Source organism: Microtus ochrogaster, unplaced genomic scaffold, assembly GCF_000317375.1.
Source record: "Microtus ochrogaster isolate Prairie Vole_2 unplaced genomic scaffold, MicOch1.0 UNK4, whole genome shotgun sequence".
Taxonomy (NCBI): domain Eukaryota; kingdom Metazoa; phylum Chordata; class Mammalia; order Rodentia; family Cricetidae; genus Microtus; species Microtus ochrogaster.
The window spans coordinates 8,066,308-8,091,892 of record NW_004949102.1 but is presented as its reverse complement, the minus strand read 5'-3'; the positions used below and the strand labels follow the sequence as shown (position 1 = coordinate 8,091,892).

Below are 25,585 nucleotides of genomic sequence, written 5' to 3'. Positions count from 1 at the left end.
GTTTAAGTCTATATGGATTTATTCATCAAAATCTCTGCACACACCCCCCATACCTGCATTTTCAGTCTTCAGGAGGCTATGGCAGGAGGAACAAGAGTTTCTAGGCTACACAGTGAAACTCTGACTCAAAAGAGCAACAACAAAAACATGCATTTAGAAACTAGTGTTTAATTTCTAAAAGATGGTTCATGATATTAAAAAAACAAATCTGACTAAAGCTATATTTTTTTAGTTAACAAAAACTGTAATTAACTTCAAAGCCATCATACATCTACTCCTAAATAAATAAAATCCAAACTAGATAATATAACAGACGTTACTGATCCTACATGCAGCAGATAATATATATATTTTAAAAATTTTTGTGGTTTATTTAACTTTATTTTATGTGCATTGGTGTGAAGGTGTCAGATCCCCTGCAACTGGATCTTCAGACAGTTGTGAGCCACCATGTGGGTGCTGGAAATTGAACCCGGGTCCTCTAGAAGAGTAGTCAGTACTCTTAACCACTGAGCCATTTCTCCAGTCCCCAGAAGATAATATTTTAAAATTGTATCCCAGTATAGATTAAAGCTTCAACTATTTATCAATATATAATCTTAAAAACAAATCCGAAGAAAAAACACTCAATCTCAAATATGAAAAAGTCAATATCAACTATTCTTAATACATAAATAGCAAAAAGAAGCAACAATAAAAAATATCTCATAGATCTTCTTTATAAAAAAAAACTTCCTTCAAAGACTACAAGATGATCTGATAAAAAAAGATATAGTGATGCAATTTACCACCTTAAGAAAAGCCAAAAGGAAAAAAATATGTTCAATTACTTTTAAAAATCACCTTACATCTTAAACATTAATCCTGAGAAAATATTAAATACTATTGTTCAAGTCAGAATAAGACAAGAAACCATTTTCTCCACTAATCAATACTACACTAGATGTCTTAACTGGAACAGTAGGGGTGGGGTTTGGGGTGGAAAATGATCCAGCAGTTAAGAACAGTTGCTGCTCTTCCAAAGGATCCAGGTTTAGTTCCCAGTACAAACATCCATAATTATAGTTCAAGAGGATCAGATGCCCTCTTCTGAGCTTCTCATGCACTAGACACATGGTACATGGTGCACATACATGAAGGCAAAACTTATGCATAAAGTAAAAATGAAATTTAATTTAAAAAGCTGACAGTAAGAAAAAAAATAGTCACTTGAGGATGGCATGGCTGTCTATCTGAAAGACTTGACTGGCTGTCCGATATTACTGTTCAACCAGGTATACAGAAGAAATTTAACTGTAACACAAGTACTTAAAAAGGACTTAAATAAATCAATGCTTTGTTGGGACTTGAATAAATACAGTAATTACTACCACAGTCTTGAGGGTCTCCATGATTCCCTTTGAGTCTACTCTTGAACACTATTATTACCAAAAAATTTTTTCAAAAATAAAAATGTGGGATTCTAGGATTAACCATTGTTCTTCAATAATAAATACGATTTCTTTGATTCCAATTTTAATAAAAAAAACTTCTAAAGGCGTGAGGTAGAGATAGAAATCCAAAGGCTCAGTCCTTAACATCCCTGCCCTCTAAATACCAAATCTAGAGGAACACAGAATTTAACAAGCCTAGCCTTAAGGATGTATTGCAAGCCCTTTCATAAGCTTAAAACACTTGTTAATAAGCATATGCCTTAAGACAGTATTTCTGAACTGTAGTTTGCTATCATTGTTGAACCATGAGATTGACAAGTTTAACCAGAATGTCATGTAAAAGGTGAAATAGACAAGAACAAAGCAATGATCACACTACAGTACCTTGGAAAACTCATCAGTATTTGTGCTCAGCTGACAACTCTAGAATAAATGACAAACCTCCATGCATGATTAAAAGGCAATCAGATCACAACAATCCTACAAAATCTTGTAAGAACCCTTTCAAAAGAGAAAACACTTTGAAAAAACATCCTCACTATATTACTGTCATTTAATAATGGATTCATAAAGCAATGGCAGTGGAAACCAATGCACAAACTAACCAGTGCAGCAACACTCCAATTAAAAAAACTACAACAGACAGACCTAGAGAATCTGGTTCATACAGTAGAGTCTATGAACGAAAGGCACTAAAAAACTGTTTTAATTCCAAAACACTAAAACCTTACCAATTTTAATGAATCGACAAGGGAACATCTGTTCATCAATTTTATGTTTCAAGGTAAATGTCTCTTTGTTATAATCATTCTTCAAGCCACTGTTGGGTGGGGGAGGAAAAAAACTATATCAAATATGATTTCACAATTTAGTAAACACACTAAGACATTCTGCTCTTACACTGAGATGTTAAGCTTTAAGTCAGTGTTCACACTGCATATACAATATGATATAAACAAATAACAGAACATGAAAACATAAGTCAAAATGTGTATATCCAAACTAACTGCATACTGTTGTGCTTTTCAAAACTATACAAAAGCTAATGAAAAAATGGTCCACATTAACTAAAGAATGGGGCTAGCTGCATGGAAATTTAGTGTATAATTAATTTAACCTGAAAAATTTTCAAGTAGTAGGAAAGGAATTAAAAACCATTCATATCTAACAAGTTCAACAAGGCCAAATATTAGAATTTATCAAATAATTAATTTATTAATTATCTTTTTATCATTCACAAATTTTCAAAGGCAATCTTGGTCTGCTAAATTGATTTAATAGCATCTCCTTGAACCTAAGTAAACACTAACCCAGATCACCTCTAGTTTAACCAAGACTGATACAAGTGTTTACAGGAAAATCCCTTATCATCAGACTAACTTACTCCCTAAAATACTTCTATGACTTAAAATAGAGCACACAACCAGTATTTAGTTCAGTATTTTCTTAATGGGATTGCCATGTCACAAATACATTCTAATATTCACGGCTCTCTTTCCACTGCTGTCTGACTTCTCATCACGCTGGGATGTAGCTGCTTTAGAACTCCGATTTTCTGAGCTCTTCCCAAACGGCAAACAATGTGTTACAAGCTGCCACATTCTGTTTTGCTTTCATTTACTGAACCTTCTCCTTTTTCATCTCAAACAGTAAAATCTTAGACTACTATTTTGGATTAGACAATTCATATTTTGTGTAAGGTTTGTATTTTCCAATAGTCATGGGTTTTATCCTTCCACCACAAATGGAAGTGATAGGGACTGAGCCCAGAGATTTTCATTAGAGTAGAAAGCATTTCTAAGACTATTGTGAGATCAAAATTATGAATAGGAAAAAAGAAAGAAACATTTGATTCTTTTTCCTTTATTTAATAATTTTAGCTAGTATCTGGTAGTTTAAAAAAATGAAACAAATAACCACCATCAGTTTAGGTCACAGTGTTAACAAAGACAGTAGGAATAAAGCCAGAGAAATGTTCTTTCTTTCCTTCCTTGGAAAGGGCACACAGGTTCAGCTATAAACAAAGTAGACTAAATCTGCAGTGTGTTTCAAAGACAGTCCTTTCTTCCCCACAACCAAGCCTACCTAGACAGCAGTTCTGTCATATTTTCTTCATTCATTCCACCAAAGACTTTGAATTTCTTCAAATTGCAGACATGGGTTTTCTCATACTTTCCAAATGTAATATTCTGAACTATAGCAGGCCTTTCAAGCTTCAGAATCAAGTACTGGGGAAGAAAAAAAGAAGAAACAACAAAACTATATCCTCTGATTAAAACATATACCAAACTTTAAATATTATAACTTTTGACAGTTAACAGAATAATAAGTTCCATCTTAGGATGAAAGGCTGGAAGATTTTATTTTGCTTTGTTTAAAAGCTAAGGAATAATTAATAACACCCTTATAATGATTGTTACCATTCTTCACTCAACAGAGGCCACCAGCTACATTCTTCTGAATGTTGAAAACAGACTGAAAGAAGCCAAAGTAATGTAAATTCTAATCAGTGAATGATAAATATAAAGACATAACCAGACTAGAAAAACCAAATAAATGAGATTACAATACAAAATTAGCAATCACCCACTCCCATGAAATGAAGTTGGCAGATCAAAATCTCATTATATACATTATATATATATTATACACTTAAAATTAATCAAAACTTATCAAAATTTATTTCTTAGAATAAAATATTTAGATGTCATTTATATTAAAACTTTGAAGCACTCCACGAAAACCCGAGTAAATCTTTATGACATTAGCTTTGGCTGGGTATTCTCAGGTGTATATACCATAAAGTTTCTCGTGCAGATAGCCAGTTTCCTAACACCATTTGTTAGAGTCTATCTTTTCTCCAATGACTAGTTCTAGCATTTTTGTCAAGAAACAGGTGGCTGTAGCTGCATGGATTTATATCTAGATGTTCTAGTCTGTTCCACTGATCTATATTTCTGATTGTGCTAATACCATGCTTAGTTTTAGCTCTGTAATACCTTGAAATGAGGTGTGGTGATGTCTCTGCTTTTTTCTTTCCCTTCCTCTCTCTCTCCTTCCTTCCTTTATTCCTTCCTTCCTCCCTCCCTCCCTTCCTTTCTTTCTTTATTGGGGGTGGGGAGGACAGAATTGATTTGGATATCTGAAGATCTTTTTTTTGTTTCCAAATAAATTTTAAGATTGCTCTTTATATTTCCATGGAGTATGGTGTTGGCCTCCTGATTAGGATTTCATTCAATCTTGTAGACTACTTTTGTTAAGATAGCCATTTGCACAATTCTTCCAGTCCATGAGCTCAGGTGTCTTTTCATCTTCTAGGTCTTTCACATCCTTGGTTAGATTTAGTTCAAGATCATGGGTGTGAATTGTAAATAGGACTGTTTCCTTAATGTTTTCCTCAATGTGTACTGGTCTAAAAGAAGACTACTGATTTTGCAGACTGTCACTTTGCTCAAAATGTTTGTCAGTACTAAGAGTTTTCTGGTACAGCCTATAGGATCTTATATATAGAATCTTTCATCTTCAAATCTTTCCTATTTGTCTGCCTTTTGTTTCTCTTGTTTAGCTAAGAATTAATATTGAGTAAGCAATGAAAATGGACACCCTTAGTTTATTCTTTGGTATTAGTGGAAATGTTTTGAGTTCTGCCCCATTTAGTTTAATGTTGACTATAAGTTTGTTGTACAGCCTTTAAATACTGAGACATGTTCCTTCTGTTCCCAGTTTCTCTTTAACTGAAATTTCAGAAGGCTGTGAGTTGCCACATGGATCTGGGAATTGAACCCAGATCCTCTGTAAATGCAGTTAATACTCTTAATAGTAGATCCATCTATCTATCCAGCTCCCACTTCAGGATTTTTATCAGGAAAAGATAAGACGATCATATGATTTTTGTCTTTGAGTCCATTCATGTAACATGCTACATGCACTGATCTCTGTATGTGGAACCCTCCCAGCATCTCTGGACTAAAGCCAACCTCATCATCATGATGGTCTTTCTTATGAGCATCTATACTCAGTTAGTGAGCACTTTACTAAGAAATTTTGCAGTGCTTTAAGGAAACTGATCTAATTATGTGTGTTTATATGATTTTGTTAGCAGTTATCAGAGTAATATAATACTGCCTTTAATAAAGAGTTTTGTAGTGTTTCTTCATTTCCTACTTTATGAAAGAGTTTCAGAAGAATTACTTTTAGTTTTTTGGAGGTCTGGTAAAACTCACCAGTGAATCCAACTTGGACGCACTTTTCTAGTCAGATTTATTTTTATTACTACTTTAATCTCACTGCTTGTAACAGAAGTGGTTAAATTATTTCATCATAGTTCAGTTTTGGTAGCTCAATTTTGATGAACATAGAAATGTATAATTCTTTTTAGATTTTTCCAATTTAGTAGAACACACACGTACATACATATGTACGTTGGTTTTGAGATGGGATCTCACTATGTAGACCAGGCTGGCCTGCCTCTGCCTCCCTCACAGTGCTACAAGCGTGTGTCAACATAGCCAGTGAGCATACACTCCTAAAGCATTCCTTTCCCATCTCTAATTTTATTAAGTTGGGATACCTTTTTTGGTCATTTAATCTGAGTTTATAGATCTTGTTTATCCTTTCAAAGAACCAACTCTGTTTCAGTGATTTTTTTTTGTACTATTTTTGGTTTTTTGTTTCTCATTAATCTCTGCCTTTAACTTTTTGTTTATTTTTATGTGTATGGGGAGGTGGTATAGAGAGCCTAGAAGATGTCAGGTGACCTCCTCTATTAATTTCCACCTTACTCCTTCGAGGTAAGGCCAATCACTTCTTAAACCTGAAGCTCAATTTTTTTTCAACCAGGCTTAGCAGCCAACAAACCATAGTGGTCCTCTTGTCCATGGTCCCCCAGACCTGTAATTAATAGGAACATAAGTGAGTGCAGAGATCCGAACTCAGGGCTTCATGCCTGCACAGCAAGAGCTCTTCGCTCCTAAGCCATGTCTCCATATTCTCAAGCATTTCTTTTTATCTACTGATTTTGGAGTTTTGTGTTTTTGGAGTTTTGATACAAGCTAGAGTTATTAGAGATGGAAAAAGCCTCAGTTGAGGAAATGCCTCAATGAGATCCAGCTAAGGCATTTTCTCAATTAGTGATGATCAATGTGGGAGGGCCCAGTCCATGGTGAGTGGTGCCATTCCTGGGAGGGCAGTCCCAGCCAGAAAGCAGAGTGGGCAAGCCATGGAGAGCAAGCCAGCCAGCAGCACAACTCTGCGACTTCTGCATCAGGCCCTGTCTCTAGGTTCCTACCATGTTTGAGTTGCTTCTCTGACTTCCTCCAATAATGGACTAGGATCTAGAAGTGTAAGGCTAATAATAAACCTTTTCCTCCCCAACTTGCTTTTTGGTCATGGTGTTTTGTCACAGCAACAGAAATGCTAGCTAAGATCGAGAGGGGGGGAGGGAGCAGTTAATTTGTTCTTATTTCTCCAACCCTAAGATGTAGCATTAAATTATGAGGTCTTTCTAATTTCTTAATGTAGGCACTAAGAGTTCCAATATTCTTTCTTAGGACTACTTTCATTCTATTCCATAGACTTTGGTACATTGTGCTTCATTTTCACTTGATTTGTTTGTTTGTTTTGAAACAGGGTTTCTTTCTCTGTGTAGCTTTGGAGCATATCCTGGAACTCGCTCTGTAGACCAAGCTACCCTCAAACTCACAGATCTGCCTGCCTCTGGTTCCGGGGTGCTGGGATTAAAAGCATGTACCGCCACCACTCGGCTCACTCCATTTTTAAAATAGTTTTATTTCTTTTTGATAGCATGTTGTTAGACCTCTATAAGTTGTATATGTTCTACAGTCATTTTAACTGTTGTTTTGTAATTTTTCATTGTCATCAGATAGAATACAAAAAATTATTTCTATTCTCCATAACTGTTCAGATTTCTTCTATTTTCTAATATAAAATTTTACACAAAGTTCCATGGACTGCTGAGAAGAATTTGTATTCTGCAGTTTTAAGAGAGAATGTTCTGTTAATATTTGTTAAGTCCTTTTAATTATGATCCAGATGCTTCAATTTACTTTTTGACATGAACTCAAAATTGACAGAGAGGCCAGGCAGTGGTGTCATACACCTTTAATCCCAGCACTCTGGAGGCAGAGACAGGCCAATCTCTGTTAGTTCAAGGCCAGCCTGGTCTACAGAGTGAGTTCCAGGACAACCAGAGCTCACAGAAAAACCCTGTCTTGAAAAACAAAACAAACATGGAGTCAAACTGTGTCTTTGAACCTAGCAAAGTCTTATGAAAACGAGTGCACTTGCACTCAGCACATGTATCAATGTTTAAAACTGTAATGTCTCCTTGTTGGATAAATCTCTCTTTTGTGTTTTCAGGTTGTTGGATAAATCTCTCTTTTGTGTTTTCAGGTTTTCTCATTTTTATTAGTTTTCTGAGAATTTTGTACAACGCATTTTATAGCTACATACCCCTACTTCTCCCAGATCCATCCTTACCCACCCAACTTGTATCCTCTTCTTCAAAACTCATCAAGTACAGTTTATGCTGCATATATACTCTAGGATGTGGCCTTTACTAGAGGATGGTCCACCTACCAAGGTCCATACCTTAAAGAAAAATAACTGTTCCTCTCCTAGCAGCAGCTTTCAACTACCAACAGCTCCTTAGTCAGAGGTGAGACTTAATGCCCATCTCTCCTCTCCATGTTATAACTGGGCTTGCCTAGCCTACACAGGTCTTTTGAAGCTGTTCTAACCACTGTGAATTCACATGTGCAACTTCCCTGCTGTGTTCAGAAAATTCTGCTTCTGTTTAGTCATCTACTGACTCTGGCTCTTACAATCTTCCTGTCCCCTCTTCCCAAATGATTCCTAAGGCTTGGAAGAAGGGGTTGCTATATGAATGTCTCAATCTCTTCTCTCTGCACCATGACCATTGTGGATCTCGGGTTTATCACTGTTGAGTACAAAAAGCATCTTCTCTGATAAGAGTTGACAGATGTACTAATTTATGGGTATAACAAGTCATCGGGAGTCAACTTAATACTATGTCCATTAGCAGAGTAGTAGTAATAGATTCTCTCCTAGGGTCTGTACCCTATCTAACCAAAGGTTCCTGTTCTTGATGATGATGCCCTACTTGTGGAGCAGGCCTTAAATCCAATCAGGAATCTTTCTTTCTAAGGTTCACTCCATGACATTTCTGCGGCTACTGTACCAACAGGCATGTCTTGGCAGGTAGATCATCATTGTAGAACATGAAGTGAGCTTTATCTTTTCAGATTAGGCTATTCTTTCTCACTGGTAGCCATTATGCTGGGATTGTAACTTGGGAAGGTGCAAATTATATTGGTTTTTTTTGTGTTACCTATTGTTTTTGAGTTGAAACTTAAATTAGAAACTTAGTTGTTACTGCTGATTGAAGGTTACCTTTCATTTTTCAATGGTACTGTCTACAATTTAGGGGAAGGACTAGGCGGCAGCATGGTTGAGGTATCACTTTCCTCTGTTAAAAGACTGTTCAAGGTAGCCAGGTAGTAGTGGTACACGCCTTTATTCCCAGCACCAGGGAGGTAGAGGCAGGTGGATCTCTGTGAGTTTCAGGCCAACCTGGTCTACAGAGTGAGTTCCAAGACAGCCAAGACTACAAAGAGAAACCCCATGTAGAAAAACAAAGATTTTTCAAGTCATCAAACTCTACAAACTACAAAAATAGACACTACCCAGGGGTAGACTTGCCCTGACTGTTGAGCTCATCAGGCATCTCCCACATTTCTTTTCTAGTTCCCAGAAGGCAGTCTTGTGCTAGCAGAGTCTCCATCCTATGTGCTCTGTATCTGATGACTTTAGATCAGTACCTGGGTCCGAATCTTGTTTTGGCTCTGACTCTGGCTTTGGTATGATATCCAGAAATCTCTGCAAGTGAGTGTCTAACTTTTGGAATGCATTTCTAGAATTCCTACACTGAATAAATATTTGGTTTGCTGTTAGGTGTTCCCTGCCTTAGCTAGTCTTGGTTCAGTTAGGAGTATATAAATTTAGTCATGGAGATAATAAGTAGTGACAATTTATGGATGAAGTAGCTGAGTTAACCCGAATTCCAGTAGGTATCACAGTTTCTGACCTCAGAGGTGTGTTTCTAAGATTAATCTTAAAATAATTATTTTGACAAATAAGTCAAACAAAAACACACATTATGTCATTTATATGACATTCTGGTATGTTGATTCATGTCTGTAATTCTAGCACTCAGGAGACTGAAGTAGCAGCATCACCATGAAGTTGTAGCCTACCAGCAAAGGTTTGATGGCCTCCAGTGGAGGCATCTGTATCCTGTGGCGGCTATATGGCTTCTCCCTGACTACTCTCTCTCTACATCTCTGTTCAGATTTTCCACCTGCCTTTTCTATATTAAGCCACTGGCCAAAAGCAGCTTTATTCATTAACCAATAAAAATAACACATATATAAGAGGACTTCCCACACCATTTCCCCTTTTCTGTTTAAATAAAAATGAAGGTTTTAATTTTAACATAGTAAAATTACATATAACAAAACAGGTATCAAGCAAGAATTATAGTTACAATATTTATATCTACTTTACCTTTTATCCTAACTAAAGAAAACTGTAACTATAAATTGCTAGTCTTCAACTCCATCAAAGATCCCAGAAGGATATAATATTACCTAAGTTAACAGGAAATGCATTGTAAGCAACTTGCAAAACTCTAGAATTGAAACATCTCGCTGCCTGGCCAGTCACCCAAAGTTCTTCTGCAACACTGGCGCATCTGATTTTCAGCCTACAGGCCCATAATATCAATCAGACTTTTCCATGAAGCAGGAAATTTCAGAGTCAGTTCTGCCTATATTGGCTGTTTGTCAGTCACTCTCTTCTTTGTCTTGAATGTCTGGCAGACTCCCTCATGAAGCCGGAACCCAAAGAACGATCTCACCTTTAGGTAAGTTCAGCAGTCATTTTTCTGTGGGTACTGCATGTCCAGTTCATACAGCACAACATCAAGCAGTCCAAGCAAGAGCAGTTTCTTGCCCAAATGGCTAGCAAATTCCTAATGCCTATCTTTCTCTTGAACTAGATTTGTGCTGCCAGGAGCAGGTGTATCTCATTGTCATGAAAAGTCTTAAATTCTTAAAACATAAAATACCATATTCCATGGGTCTTTGAAAGGTTTGAAAATTATCTAACTGAAATATATCTTTATATATCTAGAAAACCTAACTAATATTGACTAAAAACTTGACTATTACAGATGACTATCTATTAGCCTGTATTTATTAATTATACATTACATTTTTAAATGAGCTACACAAACATAATACCTTAATCAAGAACAGAAATATACATGTAACAAAAATGACCTTAAATTTGTATCAATAGACCAAGATCCATACCAAAGAAAAGTATTCATCTCTATAGCATATCCCCCTTTAAATGTAAAAAGAAAAAAATTATAAACAATATTTGAGAATTTGGGTGTAGTTCTCTCCAAACTGCTTCCTGTTTTTTGTTGGGCAAAGTAATTTCTGGGGGTGTTCATGGTGATCTTTCAAGGGTGGAGTCTTGCTCCATCAAAGCACACTAGTCTGGAAGGAATCCACAGGTTTTCATCTTCTGTGAAAACAAAAGTAGAGCCTCCTTTTCCAAAACAACATATCCTTAGAACCATATTTTGAAGTTAAGATACCTTTAAAATATATATGTTGGTTTACCGTAAAAGCCCATATAATGAAATGTCTCTGACTTAGCTCCTTCACAGTCAAAAAATTTAAAGAGAACATAATAGTTATACATAATCCAGACTCTGTGTATACGCCATCTGTTCGTGGCTTACTTTTCTTAACTCGTTTAATCTAAGACTGTTTGTACTCTTTTATATTACTTTTACTGTCTCTTTAATGACTTTACTTCTTTTTTTATAACTGTCTATATTCTTTTCCCCTCTCTCCCAAGCCTACATACATTTTTAAACACATTGTATCTCATTTAGAGGTCTTTTATGTCTGAATCTGTCCTATTGTGTATCTGAAATCCTTTTCTGACCAGGACAGCTTCTTAAACTGCTAAGCAGCATGCCTAGGACTAATGCTGCTTTGCCTTTTGGCTCTGTCAAGTCCAAAACTACCTCTGCAAGCTGCACACAGCACCCAGCTCCAGGGACTTAGTGGTTCTATGTTGCGCCACTAAACAATTTGTAACATGCTACTGACAGACCCCATTTAAGTGCAGGACCTCCCAAAAGAGCTAGAATTCATTCTGCCAGCACAAACCAGGAAACCGTTTTTTAAAAAGGCTGTGCACTTTTTGCTACTAAAGCTGAGTCAGGAAACCTTGTAAAATAGCCATGTCTCTGCTTGCCACCAGCAAACAGAGCCTATATGAAAAACAATGTGGCTAAACTTTGTTTTTTGTGTCTAGAATTCCTTTCCAAGTTCTCTCAGGTTTTATGTTGGTTTAGCTGGCACACGTTGGCATGCCAATCTGTAGACTCAAAAAAAAAGGGGGGGGTGGAAAGGAAGGAAAGAAAACTGAGTGAGAACAGGATAAGATGATAATTATTGAAACTAAAACTTGCAACAGACAGTAAAAGAGGACACCAATCAGTGGATGCCTAGAAACAGACAAGGTTGATGGACTAGAAATGGTATAAGGAAAATTTCTAGAGGTAACAGATATGTTTATATCTTAAGTATAGTAGTATTATACACCAGTAACTGTTAAAAAACAAATAAAAGACAATGTTAAGGAAATTAACTGTCAAGCTACACACAAAAAGAAACCCAAAAAAGGATTTATGCACAAGATATATAAGCAACCTCCAAAGCTCAATACTCAAAGAGAAGCAATGTTGTTTTTTAAAAATGGGTAAAATAATTTATTAAAAAATTAAACAAGGCTGAGGGGTGTGACTCAGTGTTAGAAGACTTGCCTAGCATATGTGAGGCCCTGAATTCCGTCTCTAGGACCCTCCCTGACTATCTCCCAGAAAGTCTTAAATGAACAGCTAATAAGTGAGCAGAGGGGGAATGCTTAATATCATTAGTCACCCATGAATTATAAATTAAAAATACTTCATACTAACAATAATTAATAAATTTAAATGTGTGTCAGGACATTGTATAAGGCTGTAAAGCAACAACTTTTATAATTTCATATAAAGTATCCCTGACTTAAAGTACAACTATATATTTAAATATTTATCCAAAATAAATGAAAATATGAATTATCCTTTAATCATAGAGGACTATTATGTAAGGTTTATTCATAATTACACAAACTGAAAAAGAAAAACCACATGTACATAAAAAGAATAAACAAATTGTTGTATACATGTAACAATAAAGCAGCATCTCAAAATACAGAGAAATGCTAAAGCACATGAAAACACAGATAACTAGTAAAAACTTTCCAAGCATAAAGGTACATTAAGTACAGAAACTAGGCTCCCATGAATTCTACTGCATTGTTTACCCACCTACTTTATCACACCTTCAAGGACATAGACATTATAAATGTACCTATTACACCCTAAGCATATACACTGAAAGTGTATAATGAAAGAATGATCCTTTTTAATGATAGTAATACTTACCAATGAAAAAGAGCACGGCTCTGGCCATAACACCTTCTACATAGACTATTTTAACATAGCAAACCAAGCCAGCACGGCTTAGCCAGTAAAGGCACTTGCAAAATTCAGGTGTTAGAAGGAGAGACCTGACTCCCATAATTCACCATCACATCTCCACATGCACATATGCACTCACATTCTACATTCACATTCCACACACACATACATAAACAAACAAGAAACATAATTTTTAAAAGACTAAAAGGACAATACTGTAACAAACTATGTTGACTTTTCTCAAAGGGCCCTCAGTCAAAGTTCAATATTATTTATTGAACTTACTAATATTCCTAAATACTTTCAGAATGATTTGAGTATAACATAACAGACCAGGACAAGTACAAGCACTCCAGTCAGTTCTTGTCTAACATTTTCCTCATGAGTTTTTTTAAAGAACAAAACAAAACTTAATTTTGCATCCTTATTAATATATAAAAATAAATTAGAATTTAAATTTTCAATAGGAAGAAGTAAAAATGTCTCATCAAATCCCACATTGTTTTAATCTATAAAATAAAAATTTAATAGACCACAAAGAAAATGTAGCTCACAATCCCGAAGACAAAATCCTCAACAGGTTCTAGCTAGATAACTGATACCAACTGAGCAAGTGCCCATCTATTCTGACTTTTAAGCAGTCTCAGATGCTACATGTAATCTTACCTGGGGAGGATAGTTGCTCTCTGAAGACCATCTGGAAGACTGGTCATTTGGTTTATCCACTAAAATGTTCCTGGAATAAAGAAAAGAAAAAAGAAGCAATTAGTTAAAATAGTAAGTGAAAATCAATGGGCAAAAAAGGAATAACCCACTATTATCAAACTATTGAAACTAGCACAAAGTTATTCAGTGTTTGCAGTTTGAATGAGAACAGCATAGAAACCATATGTTAAGAGCACTGGCTCCTCTTCCAGGGGTCCTGAGTCCAATTTCCAGCAATCACATGGTAAACCACAACCATCTATAGCGAAATCTGTTGCCTTCTTCTGGCATAAAGTTGACAGAGCACTCACATATATAAAATGAATAAATATTTTTTTTTTAAAAAAAAGTAGTACAGAAAGCCTCTAGTAAATTCAAGATTTAAAAAACAAAAACAAAAAAAGACAAAAAAAAAAAAAACCATTGAAAAGAATACTTGGCCAAGAAGGAGCCAACCAAGAAGTATGAAAGAAGTTGGAGGACTGAAGAAATGGCTCAGAGGTTAAGAGCATTGATTGCTCCTCCAGAGGTCCTGAGTTCAATTCCCAGCAACCACATGGTGGCTCACAGCCATCTATAATGAGATCTGGTGCCCTCTTCTGGCCTACTGGCCAGAATGTTGTATATATAATAAATAAATAAATCTAAAAAATTAAAAAAAAAAGAAGGTTGAAAAGAATAGGAACAAAATAAAGGCGGTAGTATGCGGTTATAACAGAAGTATAAGATAATACCCAGAGTCCATACCACTACAAATAACCCTAATATAACTATAAGAAAAACATCACACAAACTCAAACAGAAAAACTTTGAGTAAAATACATGACTAGGATTCTTCCAAACACTGTTAAGTGGGAAAAAAATAAAAAAAAAAAAAAGCAGGGATGGAGAGATGGCTCAGTGATTAAAAGAACTTGTTCTTGCAGAGGATTCAATTGTTTGTCAGCTCTCACACACAGAGGATTACAACCATCCATGACCCCAGCTCAGGGGACCTCAGGTGCTCTTCTGACCTCCACAGGCACTGGACACACATATAGTACATACATGTGACCAAAACACTCATATACATAAAACAAAATACACATATTTTTAAAAATTTAGAAAACAGCAAACAAACAAAATAACACCAACAAAAAAGGAAGACTGGAAACATTGTCATGAATCAAGAAGTGAAAGAAAACAAGGCAACTAAATGGCAATGTGTGTCTTGAATGCGACCCTACATGAGTAAGAAACATTTCTGGGAAAAGTAGTGAGATCCAAAAACAATGTAAAGTTTAGTTAATAGTAACATATCAATGTTTGTATCTTTGCTGTGACAAATTTACCATGGAAATATTAAAGTTAGCAGTAGAAGAAACTGCTTAAGGGAAATAATCTTTGCAGCTTTTCTGTAGTTTGTAATTATTCTAAAATGAAAATATATTTTTAGAATGTTAGCTGTATATCTACAGAGTGCTTAATAAATGAGTGAATGAATTATATAATTATTTAACTACTACCACAAATGATAGATTTATTATAACAAGTAGATGAGTAAATAGCTTTTTAAAAAAAAAAGATTTATTTTTTTTATTTTGGCTTTTCAAGGCAGGGTTCCTCTGTAGCTTTGGAGCTTGCCCTGGAACTAGCTCTTGTAGTCCAGGCTGGCCTTGAATTCAGAGATCCGCCTGCCTCTGCCTCCAGAGTGCTGTAATTAGAGGCATGTGTTACCACTGCCCAGCTAAAGATTTATTTTAAACTTGTGTCTGGGTGTTTGCCTTCATGTTTGCATGCACACAATGTGCATGTCTGGTGCTCACAGAACTAGAGTTACAGATGGTTGTTAGTCATGATGTGGGTGCTAAGAACTGAACTCAGGTCCACCGTAAAATAAACAAGTGCTTTTTAACCACTGAGCCATTTCTCTAGCCCCATGTGAAGAAATTTTTAAAAGAAGACCATAAAAAAGAACTACTTTCATTTACATATTCCAAAGATTAAGGCAAATATTCAAAATTAATTAAAAAGAAATCAATGAGAACAAACAAAATATAAAAATACAAAACAAAATACAAAGGGTAAATAAAAATCTAAACATTTAAATTACTTAAATCTAAAAAATCACATAATAACAGGCAAAATATCAAACACATAAAGCCAGTATTAATCCAAACACTGGAGATTCAAAACATACATCTGCCCTTAACAACTGGGGCCATATCATCAAAGACATATATTTCTGAATTAAAACATCAACTGCTAGCTAAAGCTAGCAAACTGATACTCTGTTTTGCTGGTAGGTATGTAAATTAATTTTCAGGAAACAATTCTAACATACTCTACAACAAAAACAATAAAAATATGCATAGTTGTAAAATGAAGATGATGAAAACAGCCATGATAATATGGGTCTAAAAATCTGGCTTGTATAAACTATCCTCTTTTAAAGTATATATTTAAAAACTGAACACAGAAAATGGATCTGCCTAAACATATACACCTAATAAGGATTTAAAGTCATGGAATCTAACTACTTCTTAGAACTTAGCCTACAAAATTATCTAGAAGGTATTAATCATTCACAATAATCACAACACAATTTAAAGCAATTTGTAAGAAGCCTAACAATTGAGATTAGGTAAAATATGAAATGTTTATGTTACACAACACTGAGTAAAATTATATACAAAAAACGGATTTTAATTATTAGGTAAAATATGAAATGTTTATGTTACACAACACCGAGTAAAATTATATACAAAAAACGGATTTTAATTAATCATCGAAAAATGTTCACTACATAGTAGTAAGTAAAGGGCAAACATTGTTTATACATGTAAGAAATCAAGTATTATAAGAAAACAGCATTCATATATGAAGCTGTCACATCTTTCATTCAGGGTAGCATGCATCATCTTCATCCTATACAACAGCACACAGGAAACAAGTTTATCTCAAGAAAGAGGAAGACAGTAGTTACCAGGGCCTATGGGAACTGTGGAGAAAGGAAGGATGGAGAGAGCATAGTTAACAGGTACACGGATGTAGTTTGTTAGGAAGAATACCTACTAATGTTCAATAAAGCAGAATAGAACAACTACCGATTACAACATTTAATATTGAAAGTCATTAGAAATTTGGATGTTTCCAACCACAAAAAATGACAGCTGTCTGAGCTGCCAGGCAAGGCAATTCCTATGATCTAAGCATTATACCGTGCATACTTGTATTGAAGCACACTGAATTCTACAAATACGGACTGTGACTGTTAGCTGGCTGGTTTTGAAAGCAGAAAACTCAAGCTCTGTAGCCTAGGTTGAGCTTTAATTCCTAGGAATTTTTCTACATAAGCCTTCCAACTGCTACGATCACAGCCATGAGCCACCCCCCAAAATATATTTTCAACACAAGGAGTGAAATAACCATACTCACAAAGACAGATATGCACATTTTCTCACATATGCAGAATTTAGAATTTTAAAAGGGATGATAGTAGAAAAGGATAATTTGGCGAGGACGAAATGATGGACACAGTGTCCCCTTCTCATTCTAATGATAACAAGATATACAAGTAGGGCTCTAAATAAGATAATCGTACACTGCTGCAAGTTGTTGTGGAATAATCTCTTTGTATACCGTGAAGATATGTCTTTTCAAGGCACCCTCTGAGTGGTTTAATAAAAGCTAAAAGGCCATTAGCTAGGCAGGAGGTATAGGCAGGAGAGCCAGACAGGCAAACACTCTGGAAAGAAAAGAAGGGCAGACGAGACAGAACAGACATGCAAGAAGAAAAGTAAAAGTCCCAAGTCACGTGGCAATACATAGATGATTAGAAATGGGTTCATTTAAGTTATAAGAGCTAGTTAGAAACAAGTCTAAGCCATCGGCAGAGCTTTCATAATTAATAAGAAGTCTCCGTGCATGTATTTGGGAGCAGGCTGGCGGGACAGAAATAACTGCCTGTAGCAAATGTTAAAAAAAAAATTAGAGTTCTCAAATGGAGTTTAAAACTTAACATATACACACTCCTCTGGAAAAATGCTAATTACATTAATTAGAAAAAGCTACTTATGTAAAAAGAAAAGAAAAGTCTATTCTTTACAAAGGAATGAATAAAATCAAATCCTGGCAACAGCAAACAATCTGAGAACTGGATAAAGTCAGAAAATGTCCTTCACGGGCTCCAAGATGTAGATAAACACAGGAAATTTCCAAGGGAACTGGACCATATTCACATGCTGATCCTGGGTGTCTAATAGTCTCTAACTCTGTGAAAGACAGACCCAGAAAAGGACATGCAGGGAACAGGGGAAAGGGGCTCTGCAAAGCAAACAGAATGAGAACTCAGTGGGCAGAGGTCTGAGTGACACAGCCTTCAAATCACATAACTGTAGATACTAATAGAGTCCTCTTCAGAAAACACAGAAAGACAAAGAAAGGGGAAGGGGGAAAATGTTGTACTATCTCCATAAAAGTAAAAGTGACAGTCTGTAAAAATACCTTGTGTCTTAAAGGCAGGGCCTTGAATGCCAGAGCTCAAAGCTACACTTACCCATCCCTTCCTCCTCCAGTTCTTCCTTTTCTACCAGGAAAAAACAAAGAATGAAGGAAAGCCTACCAGAAATTTCTATACTGGAGGAAAAATAATATTCTAACATAATAAAAACTTCAGAGCAATCAAGCAAATCAAAGATGAAAAATGTTCCTCAGTATTTTGAAATAACCTAAAAGAAATTAAGAAAACGGCAGCAAACCTGGGGCTGGAGGGGTTGCTCAACCATCAACAGCAGGCTTCTCTCAAGGACCTGGGCCAATTCCACCCACATAAGCAGCTCATGACCATATCTAAACTCCAATCCTCTTCCAGCCTCCACAAGCACTACACAACAGTAGTGCACCAACATACATGCAGGCAAAACACCCATATACACAAAATAAAAAATAAATTTTAAAAAGGAAGTAAAAATTGGAACAAAGGGTATGGCTAGACATCAGAAACAGCCAGTAAAATAAGGGTCCCAAATAAGGGAGAAAACTTGTTTCTTGGTTTTATTTTTAGAAGAAAAAAAGCAAACAAAACTAAATTATAAAAATGTATCCCCAAAAGTATCCCTTCAAAAAAAAAAAAAAGGGCCAGAAAAGTCAGGTGATGGTGGTGCATGCCTTTAATCCCAGCATTTAGGAAGCAGGGACAGAACAATCTCTGTGAGTTTCCAGTCAGTCTAGTTTACAAAGCAAGTTCCAGAGCTCTTACAGAGAGAAACCCCGTCTCAAACAAACAAAACAAAAAGTCCAGAAAAAGCATGTTAGAAAGTAAATGAAAATAATCAACGATATGCAAAAAAGCAAAGCAGTAAATAGGTCAAGTCATGCTTCAAGCAAATCTTTCTAAATTAATCTTCAATCCACAGTAAGAGAATAAACAGCATGCTAGAGAAACATACCAAGAAATGCAGGTTTTTGGTTTATTTGTTTGTAGCTCTGGCTGCCATGGAAATCACAATGTAGACCAGGCTACCCTAAAAATAAGAAATCCACCTGCCTCTGCCTCCCAAGCCCAGGGAATAAAGGAATAAAGGAATGCACAAACCATGCTCTGCTTGTCTTTGTTGTTGTTTCTTTTAATGTCCTTGAGCATTCAAATAAAAATATCAAGACATTTATAAGAAACAGAACTAAACCAACCATGAGGATTTGGCATAACAGAATGCAAATGTACACTGCAAAAATGTAGAAAGCACACCTTTAATCCCAGCACTAGAGAGGCAGAGGCAGGTGGATCTCTGTGAGTTTGAGGACAGCCTGGTCTACAAGAGCTAGTTCCAGGACAGGCTCCAAAGCAACACAGAGAAACCCTATCTTGAAAAACAAAAATAAACAAAAAATTTTAGACAGGATTGTATCTTGGTGTCACAGGCCTTTAATTCTACCTAGCACTTGGGAGGAAGAGGCAGGCCAACCCTCTGTGAATTCTAGGCCAGCATGATCTACAAGTTCCAGGATAGCCAAAGCTACAAAGAGAGGAAAGAGACTCTGTTTTAAAACAAACAAATGCAGGCAGCATAGTTCTAGCTAAATTAAAAAAAAATACAAAATGAAAAAAGAAAAGAAAAAAGGAAATGGGAGGTGGAAAGGAAAAGGTGGATGCTAGATATTCTTGTTGAATATCTCAAATATTAGCTGGAAGTTAAGTTGATCACTTAAAATTAGCTATCAGGTGGGAAAAAATTGTAGAGGTTCTTTGTTAACTCCTTAGGATGGCCTGTTTTAGAAAAGGAACTGGACTGAACGTTACCAATGAACACGCAATTAGAAAGCATGCTAGTACTGAACTGAGTACCAAACATACACCTGTACTCCTAATATTTAAGAAGAGGCCAACACTGGAAGATTACAAACTTGGGGCCAGCCTGGGCTGCACAAGGAGATCATGACTGGAAGGAGGGAAGATGAGAGGAGAGAAAAGAAGAGAGAAAAATAAGGGAGTAGAGGGGAGGAAAAGCCCTAAAAAACTTTTAAGTTTGAATACACAGCATATTAGAATCAGATTAAGGTAATACAGATTTTATAATTATCAGATAAGAAATGTTTTTAAATAATTATAGTTATAGTTACTTAAGAGTTCTAAAGGAATAGGTAAATAATAAATAGGATAGGTGGGTAGCATTAAAGAAAGAATCTGAGCTTGAAAATCTCCTAATAAAAAACCCCAAACTGAAAAGAAGAAAAAGGAGTGAAGGTGTCCAAAGGTGGTAAGACATCAAAGGGCTATGACTTATGAATAGCTGCAATAAAAGACAGGAACAGGAAGAGTAGAAATATTTAAGGCAATACAGTGACAGAGAAATTTCAGAAGTCATAACAGACATCAAACCACTAATCCAGGAAGATGAGACAAAACCAATGGAAAGAAAAAGAATCTAAATCTAGGTTATACTGGTTAGATTTTGTTAACGCTGTGATAAGCATCATAACTAAAAACAAATGGTGGGGGGGGAGGTGGACAGAAGGATGACATAGTTCAACTTTAAGAAAAGTCAGATCAAGAACTCAAGCGGGGACAGAGAGCAAGAACCATTGATGCGGGATGTTCCTCAGTATGTTGTGAATATGTTTTATTACCAATGATTTAAAAAGAAGTTGCTTTGGCCTATGGCAGGGCAGAAAATAGCTAAGCGGGAAATCTAGGCAAAGAGAGGAAGAAAAAAAAGGCAGAGTCTAAGAGATACCAGCAGCTGCTGGAGAAGCAAGATGTGAGGTAACAAGCCTCGTGGTAAAATATAACCTAATTGAAACGGGTTAATTTCAGTTATAAAAGCTAGTTAATAATAAGCCTGAACTAATAAGCCAAACAGTTTGTAATTAATATTAATCCTCTTGAGTGATTATTCAGGAACTGCTGAATGGGAGAGAAACTTCCAGTTACAAACCATGGAGGATATCCACATACTGACTTGTTCTCCATCACTTGCAAAGCTACTTTGCTTTTTCATACAACCCAGGATCACTTGCCTGTTGTGGCAATTAATCATTTATCAAGAAAATACCTGATAGACATGTCCCTAGATCAATCAGATGGAAGCAATTTCTCAACTGGGGTTCCCTCTTCTCAGGGCGGGGGGGGGGGTGTCCTAGGTTTGTGCAAACTGATAAAAACTAGCACATATGCATATCATATTCCAATAGCAGAAAACCAAGAACACAGAGAAGTTATGAAAAAATGTCAGAGAATGGAGAGAACTCATCTACAGGGAAACAATAATAAAGCTACATTACACTTCTCATCAAAAACTCCACAGGCAAGTAAAGAAACTATGTCAATTATTAAATGGGGAAAGAGGACCAATCTTTTGATAGGTTATTTGAAAGTAGAGTGAATGATCAAAAGTTAAAGGTCTAAGTGCAATGGACATAGTGGATGGATGAGGAAGAAACGGGCTTAACTAAAACTAAGAATGTATTAAATATCCTCCCCTTAAAGTAACTATAAAGGGATTTGAACACAGGTTCCCTGCACGGGTGGGTAATCTTTCCCCAGACAACATGTGTTATTAAATGAAAATCTTAGTGCCATGAGTGGGATAGTTCCTTATGAGTTATTCATAAAGGTCTTATAGGTGATACCTCCACCAACACAATACAGTCTACTGCCACTGCTCTTGACTGCCTACAAGAACTAGATTTTAAATACCCTTGTGCTGAAGACACAATACATTCTAATTGCAGGACATACAGAAATCAAACTGGAATTGACCTGAAAACTTCCTCACAGATGGCCTAATTTTCATAATGCTGGAAGGTGCCATGCAGGCAGGTAGGAGAGTCAAGTCATCAATGATATTACACAACAGTGAATATCCTGCACGCTACAATACTGACTTACCAGGCAATAGTGGCATGAAGATCATGGGGGTAACCAATCACTTTCTGGTTGGATCTAAGGCCTGTTCCATAGAAGGGAACCCATGTCTGGTCAAAAGTCTATAATTCTGGAAGTCATAGGCCCTGGGGTGCAACCCATTACTGTTGTTCTACTAATGGATAAGCAATCAAATTGCCTTCTAGATATTTGTTTATGCCCACAGATGAGTGCTGCTCTCAACCCTGATGAGAGAAGTTGCTTTTACAGTGAGCAGCAATTTAATGCAAAGACTCATAACTAGGTCAAAGTATTTTTTAAAAAGTGGCTATTAAGTACTCAACCCTAAGTAGAACATCCATATCAATTTGGTTCTCCTAAGCTCCAGCAACACAGTGAAGAGATGATAGAAAGAAACATAATCTTCTGGGCATGAACAGCATGAGTGCTGCTCTCACTGTAATTATGATCAAATGCACAGGATCAAGACAACAAAGTCAGTCTGTATTCTAGTTGTAGCACTAACTAGACTCAGTGGGTTTAAACAAAAGGAGAAAGCATGAAGATAGGAAGGAAACATTGGGAGCATGTTGGCATGCTGAGGGGTTGGGAAGGATAAGATAAATGCATACATAAATGAAATTGTCAAAGAATAAAAAGATTTTTTTTATTTTTTAAAAACGTCCAGAGATGGGTAGTCATAAAAACAGACACCTGACTTAATCTCATTGCACATTTTGTATATCAAGATTGGGCTCATTTAGAAAGGATAAAGTAGAGTGTCCTTTTGTTACCTGCCTCCCTCTCTCTGCCCTTCTGCCATGAGATGTTTCAGACAGAAGACCTTTTTGTCAGGTGTTGGCTACTGAATCTTAGATGGGTCAGTTTCTAGAACTGTAATCCAATAAATTTCTATCTATTACAAACCACCCAATCTATGACACTCTGATATAATCATACAAGAGAGAAATAAAATATATTCTGAAAATCAGTTATTTATACCACTCATAAGCAGTATTATTTAAAGCAGGAGTTAGATTAGTCACAAACTTTGCAAACTCTAGTATAAGCACAGTGATGGTCTAAATGAGAAATGCCCTCAGAGTTGCAGGCATTTCAACACTTGGTCCCAGTTGCTGGGACTATTTGGGGAGGTTTAGGTGGTGTAGCCTTGCTGGAGAAGAGTAAGATACTTTGCCTACTTCTAGTTGTTGCCTCTGATTCATGCTTACAGTTCAAGATGTGCACTTTCACCTTCCTGTTCCTGCCACCTATTTCCATGCTGTGCCAGCTGCTATGGACTCTAACCCTCTAGAACTGTAAGCCAAAATATACTCTTCTATTAACACAAGAACTAAAAATTTAAATGAATATAATTAATATGCAAAAGAAAGTAAAGTCACATTGGAGGCTAATTTCAAATCAGAGACAGAGAAAGAAAAGATGCAAGAAACACATGCATGAATAGAAAAAAGTTGCAAATATGGTAGATATGAACCCAATTGTATCAGTAATCAATTTATATGTGAATGATTTAACTAAAACAACTAAAAGAGAATGCTGGAATGGGTGAGAAAAAAACTGCTCAAATACATCATTTATAAAAAAAAAAACCCACATAAATAACATGGATGAATATAATGAAACAGATAAAGGTGCATCATGTTTTAAGCAGAAGGTGAAATAGCCGTATTGATATCAGGCTTACTTAAGTAGAGGGGAAATCATCAGGGATAGAGGGGCATTAATGAAAATGTGTCAATTCTTCAAGAAGACATAAGAATCCTTAATGTGACTGCACCAAACAAAGTGTCAAAATACTCGAGGGAAAAACTGTCAGAACTGCAAGAAGCACTATTATAATTGGAAATATCAACCTCCTTCTTTTCAGCAATTGACAGATTCAGCAGGCAAAAATTCAGAATACCACTGAACTGAAAAGCAACATCAATCAACTGGATCTGACATCTCCAGAACACCTCACCACCAACAAAGTGCATTCTCCCCAAGCTCGCACAAGAACACTCACTAAGGCGGGAAAATACATTTTAGTAACAAAAGAACAGAACCTTATACACAGCATGTTCACAGATCTCAGTGGAATTAAATTAGAATCATTCATAGAAGATAACTACAAAATCTTAAATTATTTGGCATAAACAACACAGTTCCAAATAATACGCAAATCAAAGAAATCTCGGGATAAACACAGAGATATTTTGAAATAGATAAAATGGGGAGAAAAACCTTACAAGTGTTAAATATACATTAGCAAATCAGAAAAATTTTAAAATGAATCACCTAAGCTTCTACCTTAAGAAACTAGGAGAGAAAAGAAGTGAAAGCATGAATATGACAATAATAATAAGTAAAACAAAAATTATAGTAAAAATCAAATCGAAATTGAGAGAACTAGAGAAAAGAATGAAGCGGAGTCTGGCTACCTTAAAAAAAGAAAAAAAGAAAAAAACATAGACCTCTAGAGGCTTAGAGGCTTTTTTTTTTTTTGTGTGGCGGGGGAGTGGAGGGGATTAGAGTGTGCGTGTGTGTATGTGTGTGTGTAAGTGCCCAAGAGACCAAAGACATTAGATCCTCTGCAAATGGAGCTATAGGCAACTGTGCATCATCAGACATGAGTGCTGGAAATGGACACAGTCCTCTGAGAACAGCAAGTACTCTTCTTAACCACTGCACTGAGTCATCTTTCCAGCTCCAGAGTTTCCATTTTTTTATTTAACATATAGTATTTATACTGACTTATGTGAGCACAACTTTATAAATCAAGTCCATATACAAATACAATGTATAATGATCACCAGAGTACTCAGCCCTTCTGTCCCCTCAAATACTATCATGCATATGATCCTGGGAACCCAATTCTTCCTCTCCAGTTATTTTGAAATATACAGTTAATTGCTTTGGGTTAGTTCCCCAATTTTGTAACAGAAGAGAACTACAGTAACTACTCCTGGGTACTGATTATCCTACCCTCTGTGTTTTCTTCCTAGCCTCTACTAATTGCTATACCACCATCTACTACTATGTGATTAATGTCTTTAGCTTCTGCAATATTTGTTTCTGTACCTAATTTATTTTACTTAACATAACGCTTTCCAGTTTCAGTCATGCTGCTGCAATGATAGGATTTCATCCTTTTTATGGTTAAACAGTATTCTCCCCACCCCCACTCCACACACCTTAAAAAAAAAAATCGGTGTGTGCAGGTATATATCTGTGTGTGAATGCCATTTGTGTGGGCCAGAAGAGGGCACCAGAACCCCTGAGACTGAAGTTGTAGATGATTGTGAGTCATGTGGGTGCTAGGAATAAAACTCTCTGCAAGAGTATCAAGTGTTCACTGACCTGAACAGAGAATTTTCAACAGAAGAAGTTCAAATGGCCAAAAGACACTTAAGATCATGCTCAACCTCCTTAGCGATCAGGGAAATGCAAATC

At 36.1% G+C, this 25,585-nt stretch overlaps 1 protein-coding gene across 2 annotated transcripts in view; it reads right to left on the bottom strand.

Moving 5' to 3' along the window:
• The window catches only part of Mkln1 (muskelin 1), a 121,235-nt gene that overhangs the window by 75,561 nt on the left and 20,089 nt on the right, over positions 1 to 25,585 (bottom strand). For both annotated transcript variants that reach the window (XM_005365794.3, XM_026788555.1), the window contains 3 exons: positions 13,747 to 13,816; positions 3,519 to 3,661; positions 2,165 to 2,253 (listed from right to left, as the gene is read on the bottom strand). In XM_005365794.3, the coding sequence (XP_005365851.1) occupies positions 2,165 to 2,253; positions 3,519 to 3,661; positions 13,747 to 13,816 (302 nt within the window). The remainder of the gene's footprint in view (positions 1 to 2,164; positions 2,254 to 3,518; positions 3,662 to 13,746; positions 13,817 to 25,585) is intronic.